The 19838-nt window shown below is 46.2% G+C and overlaps 1 protein-coding gene across 1 annotated transcript in view; it reads left to right on the top strand.

Moving 5' to 3' along the window:
* kdrl (kinase insert domain receptor like) overlaps window positions 1-19838 on the top strand; it is a 218345-nt gene that overhangs the window by 58302 nt on the left and 140205 nt on the right. The window contains exon 4 of the mRNA XM_038775502.1: window positions 18057-18181. Within this exon, the coding sequence (XP_038631430.1) occupies window positions 18057-18181 (125 nt within the window). The remainder of the gene's footprint in view (window positions 1-18056; window positions 18182-19838) is intronic.

Here is a 19838-nt window from a genome sequence, read left to right as displayed (position 1 = left end):
ACTGCAGCTCCCTTCCAAATCGCTGTCAAGGCTCCCCCTCCAATTGCTGGCAAGGCTCCACCCAACTGCTGGACTGCCCCTCCCCCAATTACTGGCAAGGCCCCTCCCCTGATCACTGGCAAAGCCATCCCCCAATCACTGGCCAGGCTCCCCCTCCAAGTGAGCGACACACCATTATGGGGGAGAAGCACTTCAGAGTTAATGGAAAATGAAGAGCTATAAAAACAAACAAAGCTAAAGACTCCTTTGAAATACCCTGGACCTGTCAATCAAGAGACTTGTAAAAAGTAATGGACTGTGAAATTAAATGGAAACAATGTAGTTCAAAACTTTTCGGCTTCTCAGCAAACTCAGAGGCTTGAAAAAGTTAATGGGGAATTAAATTGAATGTGAAAAAAAACACTTCAAAAGTTTTCCAACACATCAAAGGGAAGGTTTTACCTTATCTGACAGTTTTTTTGACTTAACATGCTGGGAGAGGGTTTAAAGGTTTTCAAAGCTATAGAGGGAAGACTTTTATCTTCATTTGACAGATCATTCATATTGACATGCTGGGAGAGAGTTTAAAGGTTTTCAAGGCAGCACGGTAGCATGGTGGTTAGCATAAATGCTTCACAGCTCCAGGGTCCCAGGTTCGATTCCCGGCTGGGTCACTGTCTGTGTGGAGTCTGCACGTCCTCCCCGTGTGTGCGTGGGTTTCCTCCGGGCGCTCCGGTTTCCTCCCACAGTCCAAAGATGTGCGGGTTAGGTGGATTGGCCATGCTAAATTGCCCGTAGTGTCCTAATAGTAAGGTTAAGGGGGGGAGTTGTTGGGTTACGGGTATAGGGTGGATACGTGGGTTTGAGTAGGGTGATCATTGCTCGGCACAACATCGAGGGCCGAAGGGCCTGTTCTGTGCTGTACTGTTCTATGTTCTATGTTCTAAGGTTACAGAGGGAAGACTTCCCTCACAACCGCATCCCAGGAGACATCCCTGACCTGAACCCCTCCAGTCAAGCCCAAGCCCCACCCCAACCCCCACCTCCCCTGGAGGACCCCCCTTGGCACTTTGGAGGTAAGTGTTCTCCCCCACTCCGTCCACGGCAGCTGGTTCCCTCTTTTAAGGACCAGGATTGATGGCGCCTGTGGGAGTTCGAGCTGGGTAGATGGGGGGAGGGCACAGGAGCATCCCTGGAGGCTTTAGCATTCCACTTCAATCTCGCTAATAGGGTTGAAATGAGTTCTAATGAGTTCTGATGCCAGCTTCTTGCCATTTCTAGGCGAGAACCTGATCTCACCAGGGGGTTGGTCCGGGAGACTTGCAACGGGTTTGACATCCAGCAAGAATTCCACTTTAATGAGCCAGCGGGCTCGGGCTAACAGCCCCGGAGAATCGCCCTCAGAGTGCCTTTAATGCATTAAAATATTTTTTGACACTGAGCCACATATAAGATATGAAGACAGGTGATCAAATGTTTGATCAAAATGATAGATTTAAAACAGTGTTTCAAAGGAGAGGGAGGAATAGAGATGAAGAGGTTTAGGGAGGAAATTCTAGAGTTTTAGGCCCAAGCAGCTGAAGGTCGAGAGAATATAATCAGGGTTGTGGAGCGAGGCCAGAATTGGAGGTGCACGGATATTTCTGAGGATTGCAGAGCTGAAGGAGGTTGCAAAGATAGGGAGAGGTGAAGACATGGAGTGATCTGATCACAACTATGAGAAATTTACAATTAAAGCATTGTGAGGCTGGTGTCTGAGTTATACCCTGGAGCAAGGGCTGGATAGCGGAGTGGGTGCAACCAGTGTAATTCCATCCCAAAATGCTAGAATCACAGCCTTGTTTCTTTATTGATTTAAATAAACCAAATGAATTTCTGGGGGCATTGCTCAAAGTAGATTGTGTCTTATAATATCAGGTAACTTATACCATGAACTGTGCAATGTTTCATTTGTGCCAAGATGCAAATGTCTTTAATTTCACCTATTCCTTTCAATGTCACAAGGTATATTTGTAAAGTGAGGTATGCCTTGGTCAATTGCAGGTTAATTATTGTCAGTGAGAGAACTTGACAGAAAGGTAGACGCTTGCAAAACCAATATGAAATTCCTACCTGTCTTGCATCTTAAATTATCAAATGTTTAACAAAGCTGAGATGCATAAAATGTAGCTGATGTTCGCAACTTTTTGTGGGTGAATATTTTGCATCATTATCAATATGGATAGTGAAATGTGCAATATCATCAAAATAGTATTATTCACCGTGTATGGTTTCAATGCACATCCAAAGACCTGAGCATTCTTTCAAAAACTCCCAAGAGGAATTTAAAACAACTTCAGTGTGTTCACATTGATATATAATTGTAAGGGCATTTCATTCTGTGCATGACCAGATTACTTATTTGGCTCAATCCTTTCAGATTTAATGAGCCTTCTGCATCAAACCTAAAGTAAGATTGCTGTTTTTATGATACATCTGTCGTGACCTTCACCTTCTTTCCTTTAGAATAGTGAGCACCCAAATTACAGAGTACTGTACTGTTCTTGTGGACGTGAAGTGATGAAAAACAGGTTCCTAGTTTTAAAAAGAATCAAATACATTCCACAGTGGACAGCTTTATGTATGAAGTGCATGTGTTCATTGCAAACCCTCAGAATTCCAAGCACAGGAACAGCATAAAATAGGTCCAATATGTCATGAAATATGTAGCAGAAATGGAATGACGCTGTTTCACCCGGAATATGAGTATGGGTCCAGTATATGTCAAAGTGTAGGAGTATTGGAACTCATATCTCAAAATGAGCGTTGGGCATTGAATAAATCCCTAATGCTTTGACCATAACTCCTTGACAAGAAACTTTTCCACCTAGCCGACGCCTATAGATGAATAAGATAGGCTTGCTTAACTATCCCACATTAGGTTCTGATTATATAAGCATTTCCACTATCAACTTCCCAACAGGATGTGCACAAGCTACCAAGTCACTAAATTAACCTTTTCTGGACTATTATCAAATAAGAAGTCCGTGTTATGACCAAATTCATAAACTAACAACAATTTATTAGTCCTGGAATTAGGCTTGAACATTGAAGGTGTAAATATTTTGTCAATGTGCTTCATTTATGAAACAAAAGAGACTACAAAGTTATGTTATGCCATACTAATCCGGCATTAACTGATAATAACTGTACATTTGAGATCCACGTCAGAAACTGAAGTAAATTTGTGAGTGCACAACAATAAATACACTTCCAGAGTACTTTGTTAGTTCCAAAGTGCATTGAGGCATCCGATGGCCATGAAAACTGCTATATAAATGCAAGTCTTTCTTTTCTGTTCTTTTAGTCTATTTAGTATATCAGAGCTTATCTGATTGTAGTTAGCAATGTTTCCAGAACTTGTACCACCTCATTAATATGTGACCTGGATTAACTGGTTGCATCGCTTTTCTTTGGGGGGATGAAGCTAGCTTTCTGAAATGTCAAAGTGATTAACCACCGTCTTCACGTTAAAGGTGCAATATAAACACAAGCTGGTGTTTTGCAGAGGTCATACCTGCTTTTGCCAGATCTTCTGTTCCTGAACAAATTCACCTTCCCCCAAGTTAACTCTGTGAATTAGCTGCCTTAAACCTTGCCTCCCTTGACCTCAAGGTGGTTGGTACATCTAGGCAACATGCTTCAATCTGACTAGTATCACTGTACAATCTTAACTTCTGTAATCTTTTAGACACTCCTTGTCTCTTGCTCTCTCAGGTATGCACTTGCCAACTTTACACATTGCATTATAATAATAATCTTTACTTGTGTCACCAGTAGGCTTACATTAATTCTGCAATGAAGTTACTGTGAAAATTCCCTAGTCGCCACACTGTTTGGGTATACTGAGGGAGAATTCAGAATGTCCAACTCACTTAATAGCACGACTTACTGGACTTGTGGGGCAGACCAGACAAAGAAATCCCACATCTTCTGCTACCAAAATTGCTACAAGAGTTAGAACTAAACAAAGAACTGACATCTGATACATAGCTCTGATTTCCAAGAATTCACCCCATTTTAGAGATAATCTGTGGAATGCACGTCAGTAGGGTTTGGTTCTCCAGTTGCCCAAGGGCATCAAGAGAAATAGGGGGGCAGCAGGAAAATAGAGTTGAAGCTCCGATTAAATCAGCTGTGATCTTACTGAATGGCACAGAAAGTCAAGGGCCAAATGGTTGTTGGGTTCTGTGGTATAACCGTTGATAACTAAGGAACTACAGTACAGAAGAAGGCTACTAAGTGAATTCAGTGAATTCTCCTGAAGCTACTCTAAGTGCGACTACCTTCTTCTATGTCTTATTACCAACTGGCGAGCCTCTTGAGACATGTGATCGATCTCTATCGCCACCAGCTGGCTGGAGGTCGCATTGCTAACTATATGGAGAACTGTACAAAGGCACATCAACCCAATGGTCTACGCCTGCTCCTATTTCTTCTGCATTCTTACTTTCTGAAAATCCTGTTGGTAGCCTTCATGACCTCCAAATTGATAGAACAACAATGCTTAGACATGCCAAATCACTCTTTACCCGTCAGCTCCAGGCCTTCCCCTACAAAAGGGGTCGTGTACTGCTCCATAAGCCTTTATTTTCCCCTTAACAAGCATGGCTTATGGTTTGATGGCTTGTCTTCTATGTCTGATGAGAAATATTGTGTTTCTATAAATCTTCATGCTTAAATTAGCATTGACCTTATCCTTTCCTAGTTTCTTGACAGCTCACTCCATTTTCAGGACACAGTAACGGTAATTCTTTGGGCATTTCTCCCACAAGTGAAAGGGAAGGTCAAAGGCAAGAATTTTCGTTTTTGCGGCACAGCTGTTAGATTTTCTTTATCGCAGCCTGGCCCTCATCAGCCTGAAGAATTTGAATGTTGCAGAGTGGCAACTTCAATGTTAAGTTAAGGGCAATTTGATACTGTAGATTGATGAAAGGAAAAGAAAAGCAAGACTTGCACTTAAATAGCACGTTTTGCAAATTCAGGATGTTTCAAAGTGCTTTCCTGTTGTAATGTAGGAAATGCGACCGACAATTTGCACATAGCAAATTCCCACAAACAATAACTTGATAAAGATCAAATCATCTGTTTCTTACGTGTTGATAAATATTGGCCAAGACACGGGTGATGACCCCTCTGCACTTCCTTTAATTAGTGCCATGTGATCTTTAACATTCACTTCAGGAGCCTTGGGCTAACAGCTCATCTGAAGGATGGCACCTCTGACAGTGCAGCACTCCCTCATTACTACTGCAGTGTCAACTGAGATCTTGTGATCAAGAACCTGGGCCGGGATTCTCCCCTACCTGGCGGAGCGGGGGGTCCTGGCGTACCGGAGTGGCGAGAACCACTACGGCATCAGGCCTCCCCAAAGGTTCGGAATTCTCCACACCTTTAGGGGCTAGGCCCGCGCCAGAGTGCCTCCCGCTCCGCCGACCGACGCGAACGGCCTTTGGCGCCCTGCCGACCGACGCGAACGGCTGGCTGAAAGGCCTTCGCCGATCGCCGTGAGTCCGCGCATGTGCCGGAGCGTCAGCAGCCGCTGACGTCACCCCAGCGCATGTGCGGTGGAGGGGGTCTCTTCCGCCTCCGCCATGGTGGAGGCCATGGCGGCGGTGGAAGAAAAAAAGTGCCCCACGGCACCGGCCCGCCCGCAGAATCACCGCAGGGGGCCCGCCGACCGGCGCGGGGGGGGCCAGCCGACCGGTGCGGCGCGATTCCCACCCCCACTGATTCCCGGGTGATGGAGAATTCCGGCCACGGCAGGGGCAGGATTTACGCCGGCCCCGGGAGATTCCCCGACCCTGCGGGGGGTCGGAGGATTCCACCCCTGGAGTGGAATTGTGAATCCACAACTTTCTGACTGAGTTCAACTCGACCAGGATTTGGACAAACCAAATCATTTCATATGTTGTTTTACCAGCAGACTAAGAAAACATTCATCCCAACAGGATAATAATTCTGAGAATCAGTCGTAAAACTCCATTCGCAATATAATTTTTTTATCTGGGTTTCAGGAACAAGGAGTTTTGCTGAAGGTAAAATAATATGTTTACATTTTTGTTTGAATCATCCTAAAGCATGCCACATTGACAGAATGATAGTGATTCAGAGTGGAGCCTTGGTTGGAAGGTTCTTTTGTTTAGCTTATCTGTGTGTGTTTGCTAACAGAAGCATGTGGTTCAGTTTGTGAATAGGCAGTGGCAATTGCAGCTTTGCTGTGGTGTAGACCAGTGTTTTTCAAGCTTTTTTTCCGGGGACCCATTTCTGCCAACCTGTCAACCTTTGGGACCCACGCCGGCCGACCTTTGCGACCCACGCCAGCTGGCCTTCGTGACCCCCCATTTTCTCTTACCTTTAATGCGAGAGGTGAGCCTGCTTGGTCCTCATGATCTCACTCCAATCAGGTTCACAGGAGGAGAGCGTGGATTTCGTACCTCAGTTTGTAAACTCTGAGTAGCTCCCCTGTTGACTGATCTTTACAGTAACTCTTCAAGCGGATGAAGTCCACCGTCATTGGGATTGACTCGTCACTATTTCGATTCAATGCTTTAATGTAGTCTAAAAGGTCAGCAAAAAACTTATAGCCACCCTTCAGTACACAGAGGATGATGATGCGATAATTTCCCGTAGCTCTCATTATCTCCCTTGCCAAACGTTCAGTTCTGTCCATGATTAAACCATGAGGGTTATATACTCTCTCCAGTAATGTTTAGGGATGCAAAACAGATTGAGGTCATGGCCTTGTTCATCATCAGTCATCACCATGCAGTCAGCCGCCGCCATACCACGATCGCACTTTGACCCCGGGTTCAGGTCCCAACACTCCCGGGCCGCAGGCGCACTGATGAGCGGACACGCACGCACAGTGCGCCCACACTTCTTTAGCTGGTCAGGGCTGCCATTTTCAAAGCCGCTTGCAGCCGGCATTGTTGAAAGCCGGCTGTTGCGCGTGAATTCCCACGATTGGGAACGCCCCGGTGGCTGCCTCCCGACACCTGCTGTGACCCACCTGCAGGTCGCGACCCCGCACTTTGCAAATGACTGGTGTAGACTGCATCTCACCAGATTGAGAAAGCCACAGAGACAGAGGCGGATTTACAGTTTGTGGGGCCCTGTACTCACCTTCATTTTGGTCCCTCCCCTCATGACATCATGCCCCTTCCAGACCCCTCCCTACCCTTGCCCCACAGGACTCAAAGGCGCAAGCCACAATAATACACAAATTGATCACCGCATTAGTGCTTTTTAACTTGAAAAAACACGCCTGGATGAATAATCACTGAATTGAAATCCAGGCTTATCTCTTCTCCTGCCCATTCCATCCTCATAAATTCTCCCACCCTCCAAAATGTAACCCAGTTCTCACACACTCTCCATCCCGGCAAGTGTGCAATCCTGGCTAACCCAACCTCAAACACTCTCCTGCCCCAGTCCCCCAACACCTTCCCACTCTTCCCCCCTACCCCCATCCCCTCTCAATCTCACTTATCTCTTAAGGTCTTCAAGGCAGTCTCCTGCCTCACTTGTCATTTCTCCGTTCTGTCAAGGCTTGATTCGATGCCTCATGCCTCGCTGTTGCTGCCTGGCCTGCCCTCAGGCAGTGGCTGGGTCAAGTCATCCCCCCCTGCTCCCCTCGTTGCTCAATGGCTGCTGACCCCAACTGGCTGGCTGGCTTTCACCCAGCCCCAGCACCTCATGCCTCACCTTGAATCACCTCTTGTCTGCTTCCCTCACTGCTCTACAACTGCTGACCACCTGGCCCACTTTGGCTCATGGCTTTCGCCTGGCGCCTCACACCTTACTTCACTGTTGCTGTCCGGCAGCCCTCATCCATAGGATGCGAAACCTGCTGGCTGTGCCTTTCTTTGTAAAAGTAGAACACAGGATCTTCTGGTTTTGCCTCTCTCCCGCCTCACCTGGTCACCTCTCATTCATTGTGCGCATGCACCTCAACATTCGGACCAGGCTGTTTTCCCACTCTCAGGGGACTTGAACAATCAAAGTCTGTTGTTGCTCTGCATTGCCTACTCAGCAAATGCAGAGTTATCTGGTTTTGATTGCTGCCACAGACACTGGCCAGTGCGGAGCCCACCCATTGATCGGGGGCCTGTGCCTGGGCACGGTATGTTTCATTGCAAATCCACAGAGATGATATTCAGTTAGGCCTACTAACTTAATCATTCAGTACTTGGAATGCAGATGGAGGTTCAATATCAGTTTTGATTTGTGCGAGAAAAGAAGCTGGAATATTTGCTCCAGCTTACAGTTGGTGGAAGAAATCTAAAGTGATTCTCACAGAGCCTTGAGGCAGAAATCAGTCAGCAGATTTAGCTTAGAAACCTATGGGAAAGCGGTTGGGTATCTTCTGGAGCCTGAACGAGGAGCTGAGGCAACCACAGCCATGAGGTCTGTAGAAATAAGGCAGACGGGTGCATCGCTATAAAAACCTAATGGAAGGATTCCAACAGAATTTTATCTCAGGAAGAAGCTGGATCACTGACGGAAAATAAAATGAATTCCAGGGGGCTGTGACATACATTTGGTTTGATCGCAGGGAAAGTGAATGAACATTTCAGATTTTAGAACATAGAGAAATACAGCACAGAACAGGCCCTTCGGCCCACGATGTTGTGCCAAACTTTTGTCCTAGGTTAATCATAGATCATAGAATTTTGGACACTAAGGGAAATTTATCATGGCCAATCCACCCAACCTGCCCATCTTTGGACTGTGGGAGGAAACCGGAGCACCCGGATGAAACCCACGCACACACGGGGAGGATATGCAGACTCCACACAGACAGTGACCCAAGCCGGAATCGAACCTGAGACCCTGGAGCTGTGAAGCAATTGTGCTATCCACAATGCTACCGTGCTGCCCTTAAGAACAAATTAATCTACACTCCATTATTCTACCATAATCCATGTACCTATCCAATAGCCGCTTGAAGGTCCCTAACGTTGCCGACTCAACTACTTCCACAGGCAGTGCATTCCATGCCCCCACTACTCTCTGGGTAAAGAACCTACCTCTGACATCCCCCCTATATCTTCCACCATTTACCTTAAATTTATGTCCCCTTGTAATGGTTTGTTCCACCTGTGGAAAAAGTCTCTGACTGTCTACTCTATCTATTCCCCTGATCATCATATAAACCTCTATCAAGTCGCCCCTCATCCTTCTCCGTTCTAATGAGCAAAGGTCTAGCACCCTCAACCTTTCCTCATATGACCTACTCTCCATTCCAGGCAACATCCTGGTAAATCTCCTTTGCACATTTTCCAAAGCTTCCACATCCTTCCTAAAATGAGGTGACCAGAACTACACACAGTACTCCAAATGTGGCCTGACCAAGGTTTTGTACAGTTGCATCATCACCTCACGGCTCTTGTAAAATAAAGTAACTGAATTCACAGCACAAGTCTTCATACGCAAGAATGTGAAGTTAGAGCTTTTTGCTTTATTTAATATTTCTTCTTATATACAATAAAGTTTGCTTTTGTATGAAAGTATGAAAACTGTTAGCTGATTGTTGGACATTCTGATTACTTATTTAAATGTCAAAAGTTTCTAACAGGATTGTAAGCGTACAAACAACTTACTTCACACATGTTTCTGATTAAATATAAAATTAAAATGGTCATTTCTATTTCCAGTTCCTTGAAAAATTAATAAATTCTCAAAACAAATGCTTGGTAAATGTGTGGGGCGGGGTTCTCCGAGCCTCCGCGTCGAAATCGCGATCGCCATGGGGGAGGAGAATGGGCGTCAAACCCGAGATATGGTCTGACGCTGCTACCGTGATTCTCCGGTCACCTTGGAATCGGCGGCAATCACGCATGCGTGGTCGACGTGGTGCCGGTTGGGGCCATTGAAAGAGTCCCCCACGGCGATTCTCCGATGTCAGCTGGCCAAGTTCCCGACAGCGTTGTTCTAACAACCTTTTGTCTGTCGGGAATGGCCAGTGGCGGCCGCGGGGTCAGTCCCTGGTGAGGGGCGGAAGATCCATCACCGGGGGGGGGGGGGGGGGGGGGGGGGGGTTCATGGAAGGCCAGGTTATCGATTGGGGGCCACTGATCCACAGTGCCCGTGATCTCAGGAGGGCCTATCTTTTCGATGCTGGTCCGTGGTGTGAGTCTGCCATGTCACACGGGGCCGCCAACGCAAACCGCCGCTGTGCGCATGCGCGGATTCCCGACCAGAAGTGCAGGGCCCCGTATCGGCAACCAGAGCTGCGAGGACTACTCCGAGGCCCTGCTAGCCCCCTGAAAATCGGAGAATCATCCTGGACTTTCTTCAGGTCAGTCCAGAGTGATTCGTGCACAGTTTTTCGCAGGCGTGGGTACATAGCCCCTTACTGGAGAATCCCACCTGTGATCGCTGAAAGTCATCTAAAGTGCCCGTGTTTTTCTGTGAAGTAAGTTGTACGTCATTGAATCCATTTGACATCAGGCTACGTTCAGCTGAAACCTATATCTGGGCCGGGGTTCCCTGTTTGGGAGACTGAGGGTGCAATTTAACAGGACAAAAAAAAGATGCATTTTGGGCACGTTTAGCAGGGTGTTTCTTCAGAGGGATTTTGCAGGTTTTTTTTTACCTTAGCGAGGAACGCCCCATCAATGCTGCGCTTACGTAATTTCCTGCGCTGACGAGCTCAACCTGCCAGTGCAGGAAGATGATTCACGAATTAGGGCACCATTTTTAAATGTCGCCCCAATCTTTCGACCGCCTGAAACCACCCCATCGCAGCCTCTAGACCTCCTCCCCCCCTGCAGCTAACTTATCTCTTCAGGGGTCCACAAGCCAAACCTCATATGGACAAGGTACCCCCGAGCCCAATCCCTGGCACTCGGGCACCATAGCATTTCCAGCCTGGCAGGGCCAGCCTGGGCACACTGGTGTCCTCTGCTTGGGGTGAACTCTGCTAATCCCCTGCTTCATCTGCAGTGGGGCAGCACTTCTGAGGCATTCCAACACCTGGTGGACCGCTGGCTGAGCTTGGCCACGCTCATGCTGTTGTTACTGCTGGGGTAAGAGGGAATCCAGAGGGGCGACTGGGTGGGTGGGAAATTGTCAACTGAGATGAGGAGTAACAAATTTTAGCAGTGGGTGGTGAATTTGTGGAATTCGCTGGCCCATAGTGCGATGGAGTCACAGTCATTAAATGGTTTCAAGAAGGAGATAGATGATATATTTCTGATTTTTAAAAACAGATTAAAGGGATATGTGCACCAGGTGGGGAGGTGGATTTGAGACCAGGAAGAGATCAGCCATGATCTGATTGAATGGAGGAGCAGGCTCGAAGGGCTAAATGGCCTACTTCTGCTCCTAGTTGCTACGTCCCTATGACATAGTTAGCAATGTGAGCATCCAGGAGCCTGTAAATAGCACCAAAGGAGTGTGTTTTAAATCCACATACTGAGCCAGGTCACCCCAATCCCGAGGAGGACAACCAGAGTCCACGGATGTGGCACCAAGACATTCCCCGCTACCACCCACACCCCCCCCCCCCCCCACCCTCCCCACACCCCCGGCCCGGGCAGCCGCAAAGCCCCAGCAAACCCAACAGTTTTTGAGCATTTATTTAGCCTCCCGCTCCCCCTCAATAACCATGGCATCCAGGCCCCATTTGTAAATCCTTGCACCAATTCACACCCATGAGACCTTTGCCTAAAGGGCAGAGCAGCGCGGAGGGGTGGGGCATGAAATGCCCAACCTGCTAATGATGTTCAAATACATACAAATGGCGGTTTTGCATGGACCCACCGGCAGGGGCTGCAAACTTCAATAATGCCCCCAGCAAGAGACCGGAGCATTGCATTGGAATCGGTGCCAGGCGTACATCACGATTTTTCCACTGCGCGTTAGTTTCTGCCTGATCGCAATTCTCACTGCTGGCATCGTGAAGCGAAGAATTCAGCCCATTTTTTCCCTGGTATCAAGCTATGTAACAGCAGTTGAAAATGAAAAATGAAATGAAAATCACTTATTGTCACAAGTAGGCTTCAAATGAAGTTACTGTGAAAAGCCACCACATTCCGGCGTCTGTTCGGGAGGCTGGTACGGGAATTGAACTGTGCTGCTGGCCTGCCTTAGTCTGCTTTCAAAGCCAGCGATTAAGCCCTGTGCTAAACCAGCCCCAGTTTTGTTTAAAATCATCATTACTCACCAATCAACCACGGATGGTGAGGAGAAAGAAAATATTCTTTTATCTACCACCAGCCAGTCAAATTGTAATACAAGACAATCACCATCCTTTCCACTGCAGATTTCTTTTCTCAGTCACAGTGCTGCCATATACCTGATATGAATGTTTAAATTGATTAATAGCATTAAAGGCCGGTGGCATTATTGTGACAGTGAAGGGATCATTTAAAAATTTTAAAATAGCTTATTTTTTTAATGATAATGGCATTTGACATCCATGCAATCCATGAGTTTTCATGCTTGAAAGCAAAGTGGATCATGAATATATTCTAGGGAGGTGAGTTAAGACCAGAGCTGGACGTTGCACCCTTGCTGTTATTCCAACAACCATAGCTGCAGGCTGTGGTACATTTCTCTATCAACGACTGAGGGAAACGACCTGTGCTGTTCAGAACATAGATTGTTACACAACGGTATCATCTGCTGTCAGGAGACAGGAGACAAATTCCACAGTTGGAACAACGTTGCCAGTGGCAGCCAACTTTCTCCCTCGCTATCATGTCTCTATTTCTTTTCAAGTTAGAGACAAATGTACCAAGCTAGTGACCAGTGCATTGGTCTGTAGGGTCAGTGCATACTGACCAAATAGAAATAGTAGCATGACAACTGCATTTCAGGAACTGATGGCATCCACGCAGCTATCCTGAAGCTCTTCTCATGTTAGCCGCTGATCAAGGTGCAATGGTGTGCTGGAGAATCTGTTGCACCAAGCAAACTGTTACAATTCAGTGTTACAATTGTTCCAAATGTAACTTGTCTCCTGGATTAAAGTGCTGCACTATGGACGTAAGCTGAGAGGAGGCTGTCCAAGCTCAATTCACAAAGAGCCAATAAGAGACTTACATTCCAGGATTCTGGGATGGAATTAGATGTAAATTACCTCCACTGTGCCGGACATTTGAAGGATGTGAGGTTGAAGATGGCTTAGAAGGATAAAGCAGTAGAAGAGTAATTGATTACAAAACAGCACCTTGTGATGTGCAAACTAGGGTTAGATACTTTCTAGTGTCCATTGGGCAGCAGTACATTAGCAACTTTCCTTGTGTCTGTCAGGCTTGCTTCTTGCTGGATCTCCCAAGTGATTCTTCTCCACCAAGAGGCTCTTAAATGCCAAGCACGGCAGCGTATTCTATCCTCACTTCAAGCTTCAACACCTCAAAGACACCATATGGAAATATTTCCCATTCCTGAGAAAATGTGAACCTTCCTCTCAGTTCATATAAAATTGAATCTATTTCACATGGCTTCTTGACATTTTAGTGGCCACAGAGGAATCCAGGAGAGGGCGTAAAGAAAACTGGTTTATTGCCAAAGAAACCATTTATAGAGTATACTTCAGGTCCCAGCCGGGACAATACTCAAGTCTGGCTCTCCACTGGGCCAGCTTTTATCTCGGCTGATGGGCGCCCGCCTCTCAGCAGCTCGTATTCCACAAGGCTCACAGGGAGGCATATTGGTTCATCCCGTCGACTTCTTGTCGGTTATAACATCCCCCCCCCCCCCCCCAAAGTCCGAAGACCCTTCAGAGGAAGGTGGAGCAAGAGGACGGTTGCTCTTTTTCTTCCATGGTTGCGCATCCTGCGCCTGCAGGTCTGGGTCAGGAGGCGTATATCAGCACGACGAATGGCATTTCCTTGATGATTACCCCGGTGGGGCCACTACTGGTGGCTGCTCTCTGGTTGTCTCATCATCAGAAACTTCCAATGCCTAGGTCTCATTATCAGAGTCCTTGACTTCCCGCATCTCTGTGTCAGGTCCCCAGGGGGCAACAGCTTTTTTAATCTTTGGTACCGTGGCTGTCTGACTTGAATTCAGTACCTCTGGTGGAGCTTCATGTTGAATCGGTCTTCTGCGTTTAAGGAGGTCAACGTGGTTCTTCATCGCACAGTCGTGAGCACAAACCTGGTTTAAAACTGTCCCTTTCTGTCGAATTACCATTCTTGGGACCCACTTGGCGCCATCTCCAAAGTTCCATAAGTAAACTGCGCCACCTGGTCCAAACAGTCTGGTCCGCTTCTGCCTGTCTGGGCAACTCCCTTGCTGCTCCTGACTATGGCGTACTTACCCACCAATATCTGGGAACGTGAAGCTGAGGCAGGTCTAGAATCTTCGACCCATGAAAGGTTCAGCCGGCATTACGCTGGTCAGGGGATGTGGGATACTACGGTGGGGGCCTTTATGAGTACTGCACCTATTGAAGATAGACATGCGACATGTCAAGCTTTGTGAATGAATGGTCCCCAGTCAGCTTCAGATACATGTCCTCAATGCGTGGCATTGGTACCTATCCAAATGGGAGGCCTTATTCACAGTTAATTTCTTATCCCCACTTTTATCTGGCTTGAGGAAGGGGTCTACTGGTGCTGCCCAATCTGCAAATCTTGCTGGCCGAATGACACCAAGGCTCTCAAGGTGGCTGAGCTCTGCCTCAACTTTCACCAGTAATGCATGGGGATCAGGTGGGCCAGAAATTATTAAGCTGTGCTTCAGAGTCGACATGAATTTTTGTCATGGGTTCTTTTATTTTTCCCAGCCCTGCTGGAAAATTTTGGGGTATTTCCCCAAAACTTCATAAAGGCCTCCAATGCTCATTTGAAAGATCCATTGCCAATCTAGACAAAGGCATTTTAGCCAATCACGGCCGACCCGACTGGGGCCTTGTCCTTTAACCACAATTAATGTATGTTATTCTTATAGATTGCTGCCTGTAAATCACCAGGGTCATCGTGGTTCCAGCTATGACAATTGGTTCCCCCGTGTAAGTGGCCAGTTTTGCCTCTGTGTAATGCAAAATAAATTGTTGCACTCCTGACTGGATTTTCTTAAGCGTTTGTTTTCCTATAACCTAGAAGGCAGCAATGGTATCCAATACCATTGCGAGCGGGTGCCCGTCGACTTGGACGGTGATCCTAACGGAGGTAACTTTGGTTGCATGCATTCACCGTTAGCCTGTTCTAAATGGAGGGTTCAGGATCTGGGTGGCCGCCTACCAATGGTGGAAAGGCGGGTTTTCTGGTCACCCTGTGGTTTTCACTCCCTGCAACTTTTCCGGCCACATGCCCCATACAGCCTGTGATCTCCCTCTACAGATTCGGGAGACGCATCTGGCCTAGTCAGTGCAGTCCTATGATCTGCGGCCCTCGCCTCAACGGTGTCTCCCCCAAGGGATCCAGGGGTTCCTAACCTAGAGGGCACTGAACACCAGGAGAGTATATGTACAACACTGTTCACTTCCATCCCTTGGAGTTCTTGCACTCCCTTTTCTGCATTCTCTCTGGAGAGTAAAATTTCTAAAGATTTAATAATGCCTCAGCCAGTAATTTTCATTGGTTCGCCATATTATTGACTCTACAAACCAAATGGCCCCTTAGCATCTCGGAATCGGAAGGACCATAGTCACAAAATTCAGCTAGCTTTCTTAAGCGCATTAAGAACTCGGTAATGACTCCCCAGGGTCCTCTCAGCCATCTTGATCCGGTAACATTACACGGTGACCGACATGGGGTTGTAAAGGTGTTATGGGAGCGGCATTTTCAGAACCCCAAAATGTATCATGGAGTTCAACCAACCTCTCCCTTTAATGTATTGTTGCTTTTGAAGCACACGGCTTGGTCTCCAGGTGTGGTATTACAATTATGGACACATGAGTTTTTAAACACAAAATAATGTTTATTCCATGAATTCAACGTAACCTTTTTAAATAAACATTGGATCCCTTAACACCGCTTACTTCAAAGATAACCCCGAAAATAATACAACACTAAATAATCCCTCAAAATGTTCCTTCAAACCCCCAAAAGTCTTAACACCTTTAAACAGAAACACATCAGGTTAAAGACATTACTATTATGAGTTTAAATCACCCAAATGATTCAGAGATAGTCTTTCATAGCAGTGATCATGTCAGATCCAGCTCACTGCAAACACAGACACACCCAAGCTCTTTTCCTCAAAACTGGCTTTTCCTTTCAAACAGCTCACAGCAAACCAGACAGGCACTTTTCAGCTGCTCTCTCAAACTGAAAACCTAAAGCCCCAAAAAGCAGAAGTGAGCTCAACTCAGCTACCCCCACCCTCTGACATCACTTCAGTAATATGAGCTGCCTCATTTCTTAAAGGTACATTGCTTAAACATACATTTCTTAAAGGTATTCTCACATGACAATGGTTTGCCACAAGCCCAATTAACTCTTTGAAAGTCTTGGGGCTGGATTCTCCGCCCCACTGTGCCACATTTCTCTTTCGTCCCACCGAAGGAATGCTCCATTACGCCGGCCGGTCAATGGGGTTCCCATTGTGGGGCAGGCCCAAGCCGTCGGGAAACCCCCAGGCTGCCAGCAAAATGGAGCATCCCAATGGTGGAGAATCCAACCCTTGGAGTCTGAGACTGCGGGATAGGTGAGGCTCTTTATCATGCTGAAAGTGGAGGCTCCACAGACAGTTAAAAGTATTACTGTCTGTCGCTCAGCACTTACAGCCCTGAGAAAAGTATCACATACGCTCTGCGTCTTGCATTGAATCCTCCATGCATCAAGTTTCCTGAAGAGCGGCATTTTGAAATCTTATTCTGGTAGTGCTGTAAGAGATGACACAGTCCAACAGTTAGTAGCACCGACTGTAAGCTCCACTTTATCCTCATCGCCAATTTAGTGGTCGCAGAGGCGTCCAAACGAGGGTAAGAAAACTGATTTATTGCCAAACTATTTCCAGAGTATGCTTCAGGTCCCAGCCGGCCCTACACTCATGCCCGGCTGTCATCTGGTCTGGCTTTTAAGAGTCCATTAACTCTGCTGATGGACCCCCCCCCCCCCCCCCCCCCCCCCCCCCCGCGGAGGAGCTTGTATTCCACGCGGCTCAAGGGGAGGCTATTGGTCCACCCCCAGAGGCCTCGTGAGGGTTATAACAGACTTGGATTTCAGAACAATCCTTTTGTTACTTCATGTAATTTAGTGGCAAAGGATGAAAATCTTAAATGTTAATTTGTAGCAATTAGCCTTTGCAATTTATTACGGTTGCTTCAAAATAAAATGTATTATTGTTCTACCAACTTCAGGCTTGCACAAATAGGGCAGAACTTACACTACTGGTGTTGATTTCAGACACCCAGCATGCAAAAGGAAATAAGGCTACAACACTGTTAATCCTCTGATTCCTCATTACTGCAAAGCACAACTCACTTTTGGGAACACAGGATTATACAGTTAGCCACATGGTTTTAAATAATTTCAAGAATCACAATGCTCCACATCATTAAAATGCTGAAAGTTCTAGTTCACTGTGAAGCCTTGTGATTTATTGCACTTAATGTACATAATGTTAATCAATCACTTTCCTTGCTCGTGCACTTCCTATCAAACTCTACAGCCCCCACATAACTGCCACCCAATTTTTAAATTCAAAGCTACAGTGTAATCAGTGAATTCATTACAGCAGGAGTGGGACAAAAACAATGGGCTGTTTAAGTTACGACTGTGATAAAGGGGTCAGATTGGAACATCTAATGTGAGCCTTGGAAAGAATATAAAGACATGTCCTGGTGCCCCAAGTTCCCATCCTTGGTCCTTATGTTACAGAGGTATCTCATCCTACTTATATGGTAGGAAGATGATTAATGCGTTTGAATACACGGATCCAGATAAAATTTTAAAACCTGCAAATGAGGTTTAGCATTAAAGGGGTTAAAATCCTCTGTCAGAAAACAATGATAATATTGACCACACTTGAGTTGGACTGTTTTAGGACACATCTGCATCTTTAAAGTACAATAAATTAGTGTGGAGTATAAACCTTACAGTGTGCTTTGTCTGTGTGCTCTCTTAAAAACATAGATCATCAAAGTCCATTTGTGGAGCCTCATACAGAACGTCCTAGAGTGATAAAGTTCAACGGAAGAAATGAGATTGTGATCCCCTGCCGGGTCACAGCGCCAGATCTTCAGGTCAACCTACTGAAGGTAAGAGACTTTAAAGAAAGGTTTTCATAAGGGCAGCTGATCTGCGACAAACAAGTTATATAATGTAAAGTGCCCTTCCAAGAAACGTTACGTGAAAAAGCAGAAATGGTTGGAAGCACAAGTTTCTAAAAAGAGAAAAGTAGAATAACACTTGGCGAGTCGACCAGATCATTATCTACCTTTACTCTTTTCAGATCCAGACTGATCGACCCCATAACTTTAACATTTTATGATTTTATTCCAGCCTTCCACCACTAACATTTGTCTTCTCCAAAATGTTGCTTGTTTCACCATGAAGTGTTACTGGGCACATGCATTTTACTATATGATTGCCCTCGAGATGTTATCCACTGGGACATAACAAACTCTTTGAAATAGTAATGTGTTGATAATTTGTGCCTAAATGTTCCTGAGAAGCATTTAATTCTGACCTGCACTAACTAAAGTGATCTCAGCCTTGGCGGCAATCGTGTTGCTATAAATCAGGTATGCCAACTCTTCCGAGTTTGGCAGGAGTATGCGCAGAAAGTCATAATGCCATGCTAGCATAAACTTTGCCCAATACTTTTCTTGGTTAGTCTGTCTGAATAGTCGGAGAAAGTAAGATGTAACTCTTAAAGAAGGAGCCACCAGTCAAGTGATAGCAATCACATCCCATTAAACACTTAGCCCTATGGTCTTAATAGGGAAGAATGGAGGTGGGGGGGGGGGGGGGGGGGAGATGGATGCAGTCCAACTATTATCCAGTTACTAAAATTGGGAAGCGTGGGTGCGAACATGAGTTGAGAACAAGATTGGACTCAGTTGTATTTCCTTCCACAGTCGAATAGTCTGTCAATACACACTACCTGGGCTTAGACATAGACATAGAACAGTACAGCATAGAACAGGCCCTTCGGCCCTCAATGTTGTGCCGAGCCATGATCACCCTACTCAAACCCACGTATCCACCCCATACCCGTAACCCAACAACCACCCCCCCCCCCCCCTTAACCTTACTTTTATTAGGACACTACGGGCAATTTAGCATGGCCAATCCACCTAACCCGCACATCTTTGGACTGTGGGAGGAAACCGGAGCACCCGGAGGAAACCCACGCACACAGGGGGAGGACGTGCAGACTCCACACAGACAGTGACCCAGCCGGGAATCGAACCTGGGACCCTGGAGCTGTGAAGCATTTATGCTAACCACCATGCTACCCTGCTGCCCCGGTTGTGCAGAAAATAGTGGTGAACTGCCAATGCCCTTGATACAATACATCAGCAAGTCATCTTTAGTTCAGGAGAAGAGGAAGTACAGACAATGTGGAAAAATTGCAGTGCAATGCAAACATTGCATTGAGAAAAATTAGCTTCTTAAAGTTGATAAAAGATCTGAATTTACAAATTCATTACCCAAAAGAATTAGTTGTTAATCCTGATTTATTTGCAAACACAGGACTGTACAAAACTGGAAGACAATTGTAGTTCTACATCCAATCTGAACATTTGAAAAATGACATAAACCACAATATTTGTCACACTGTTGAATCCCTTACTACTCAATCCCTTACTCTGCCAAATATCTATCGTGTTCCTTCTTTGCGTTGCCAACATTCTTTACCTCCAGTGCCTCCTGAGACAAGCAGAATGTTCCACATATCCACCATCCTCC

Source organism: Scyliorhinus canicula, chromosome 17 (assembly GCF_902713615.1).
Source record: "Scyliorhinus canicula chromosome 17, sScyCan1.1, whole genome shotgun sequence".
NCBI classification, from domain to species: Eukaryota; Metazoa; Chordata; class Chondrichthyes; order Carcharhiniformes; family Scyliorhinidae; genus Scyliorhinus; species Scyliorhinus canicula.
This window is presented reverse-complemented; position numbering and strand designations above follow the sequence as displayed.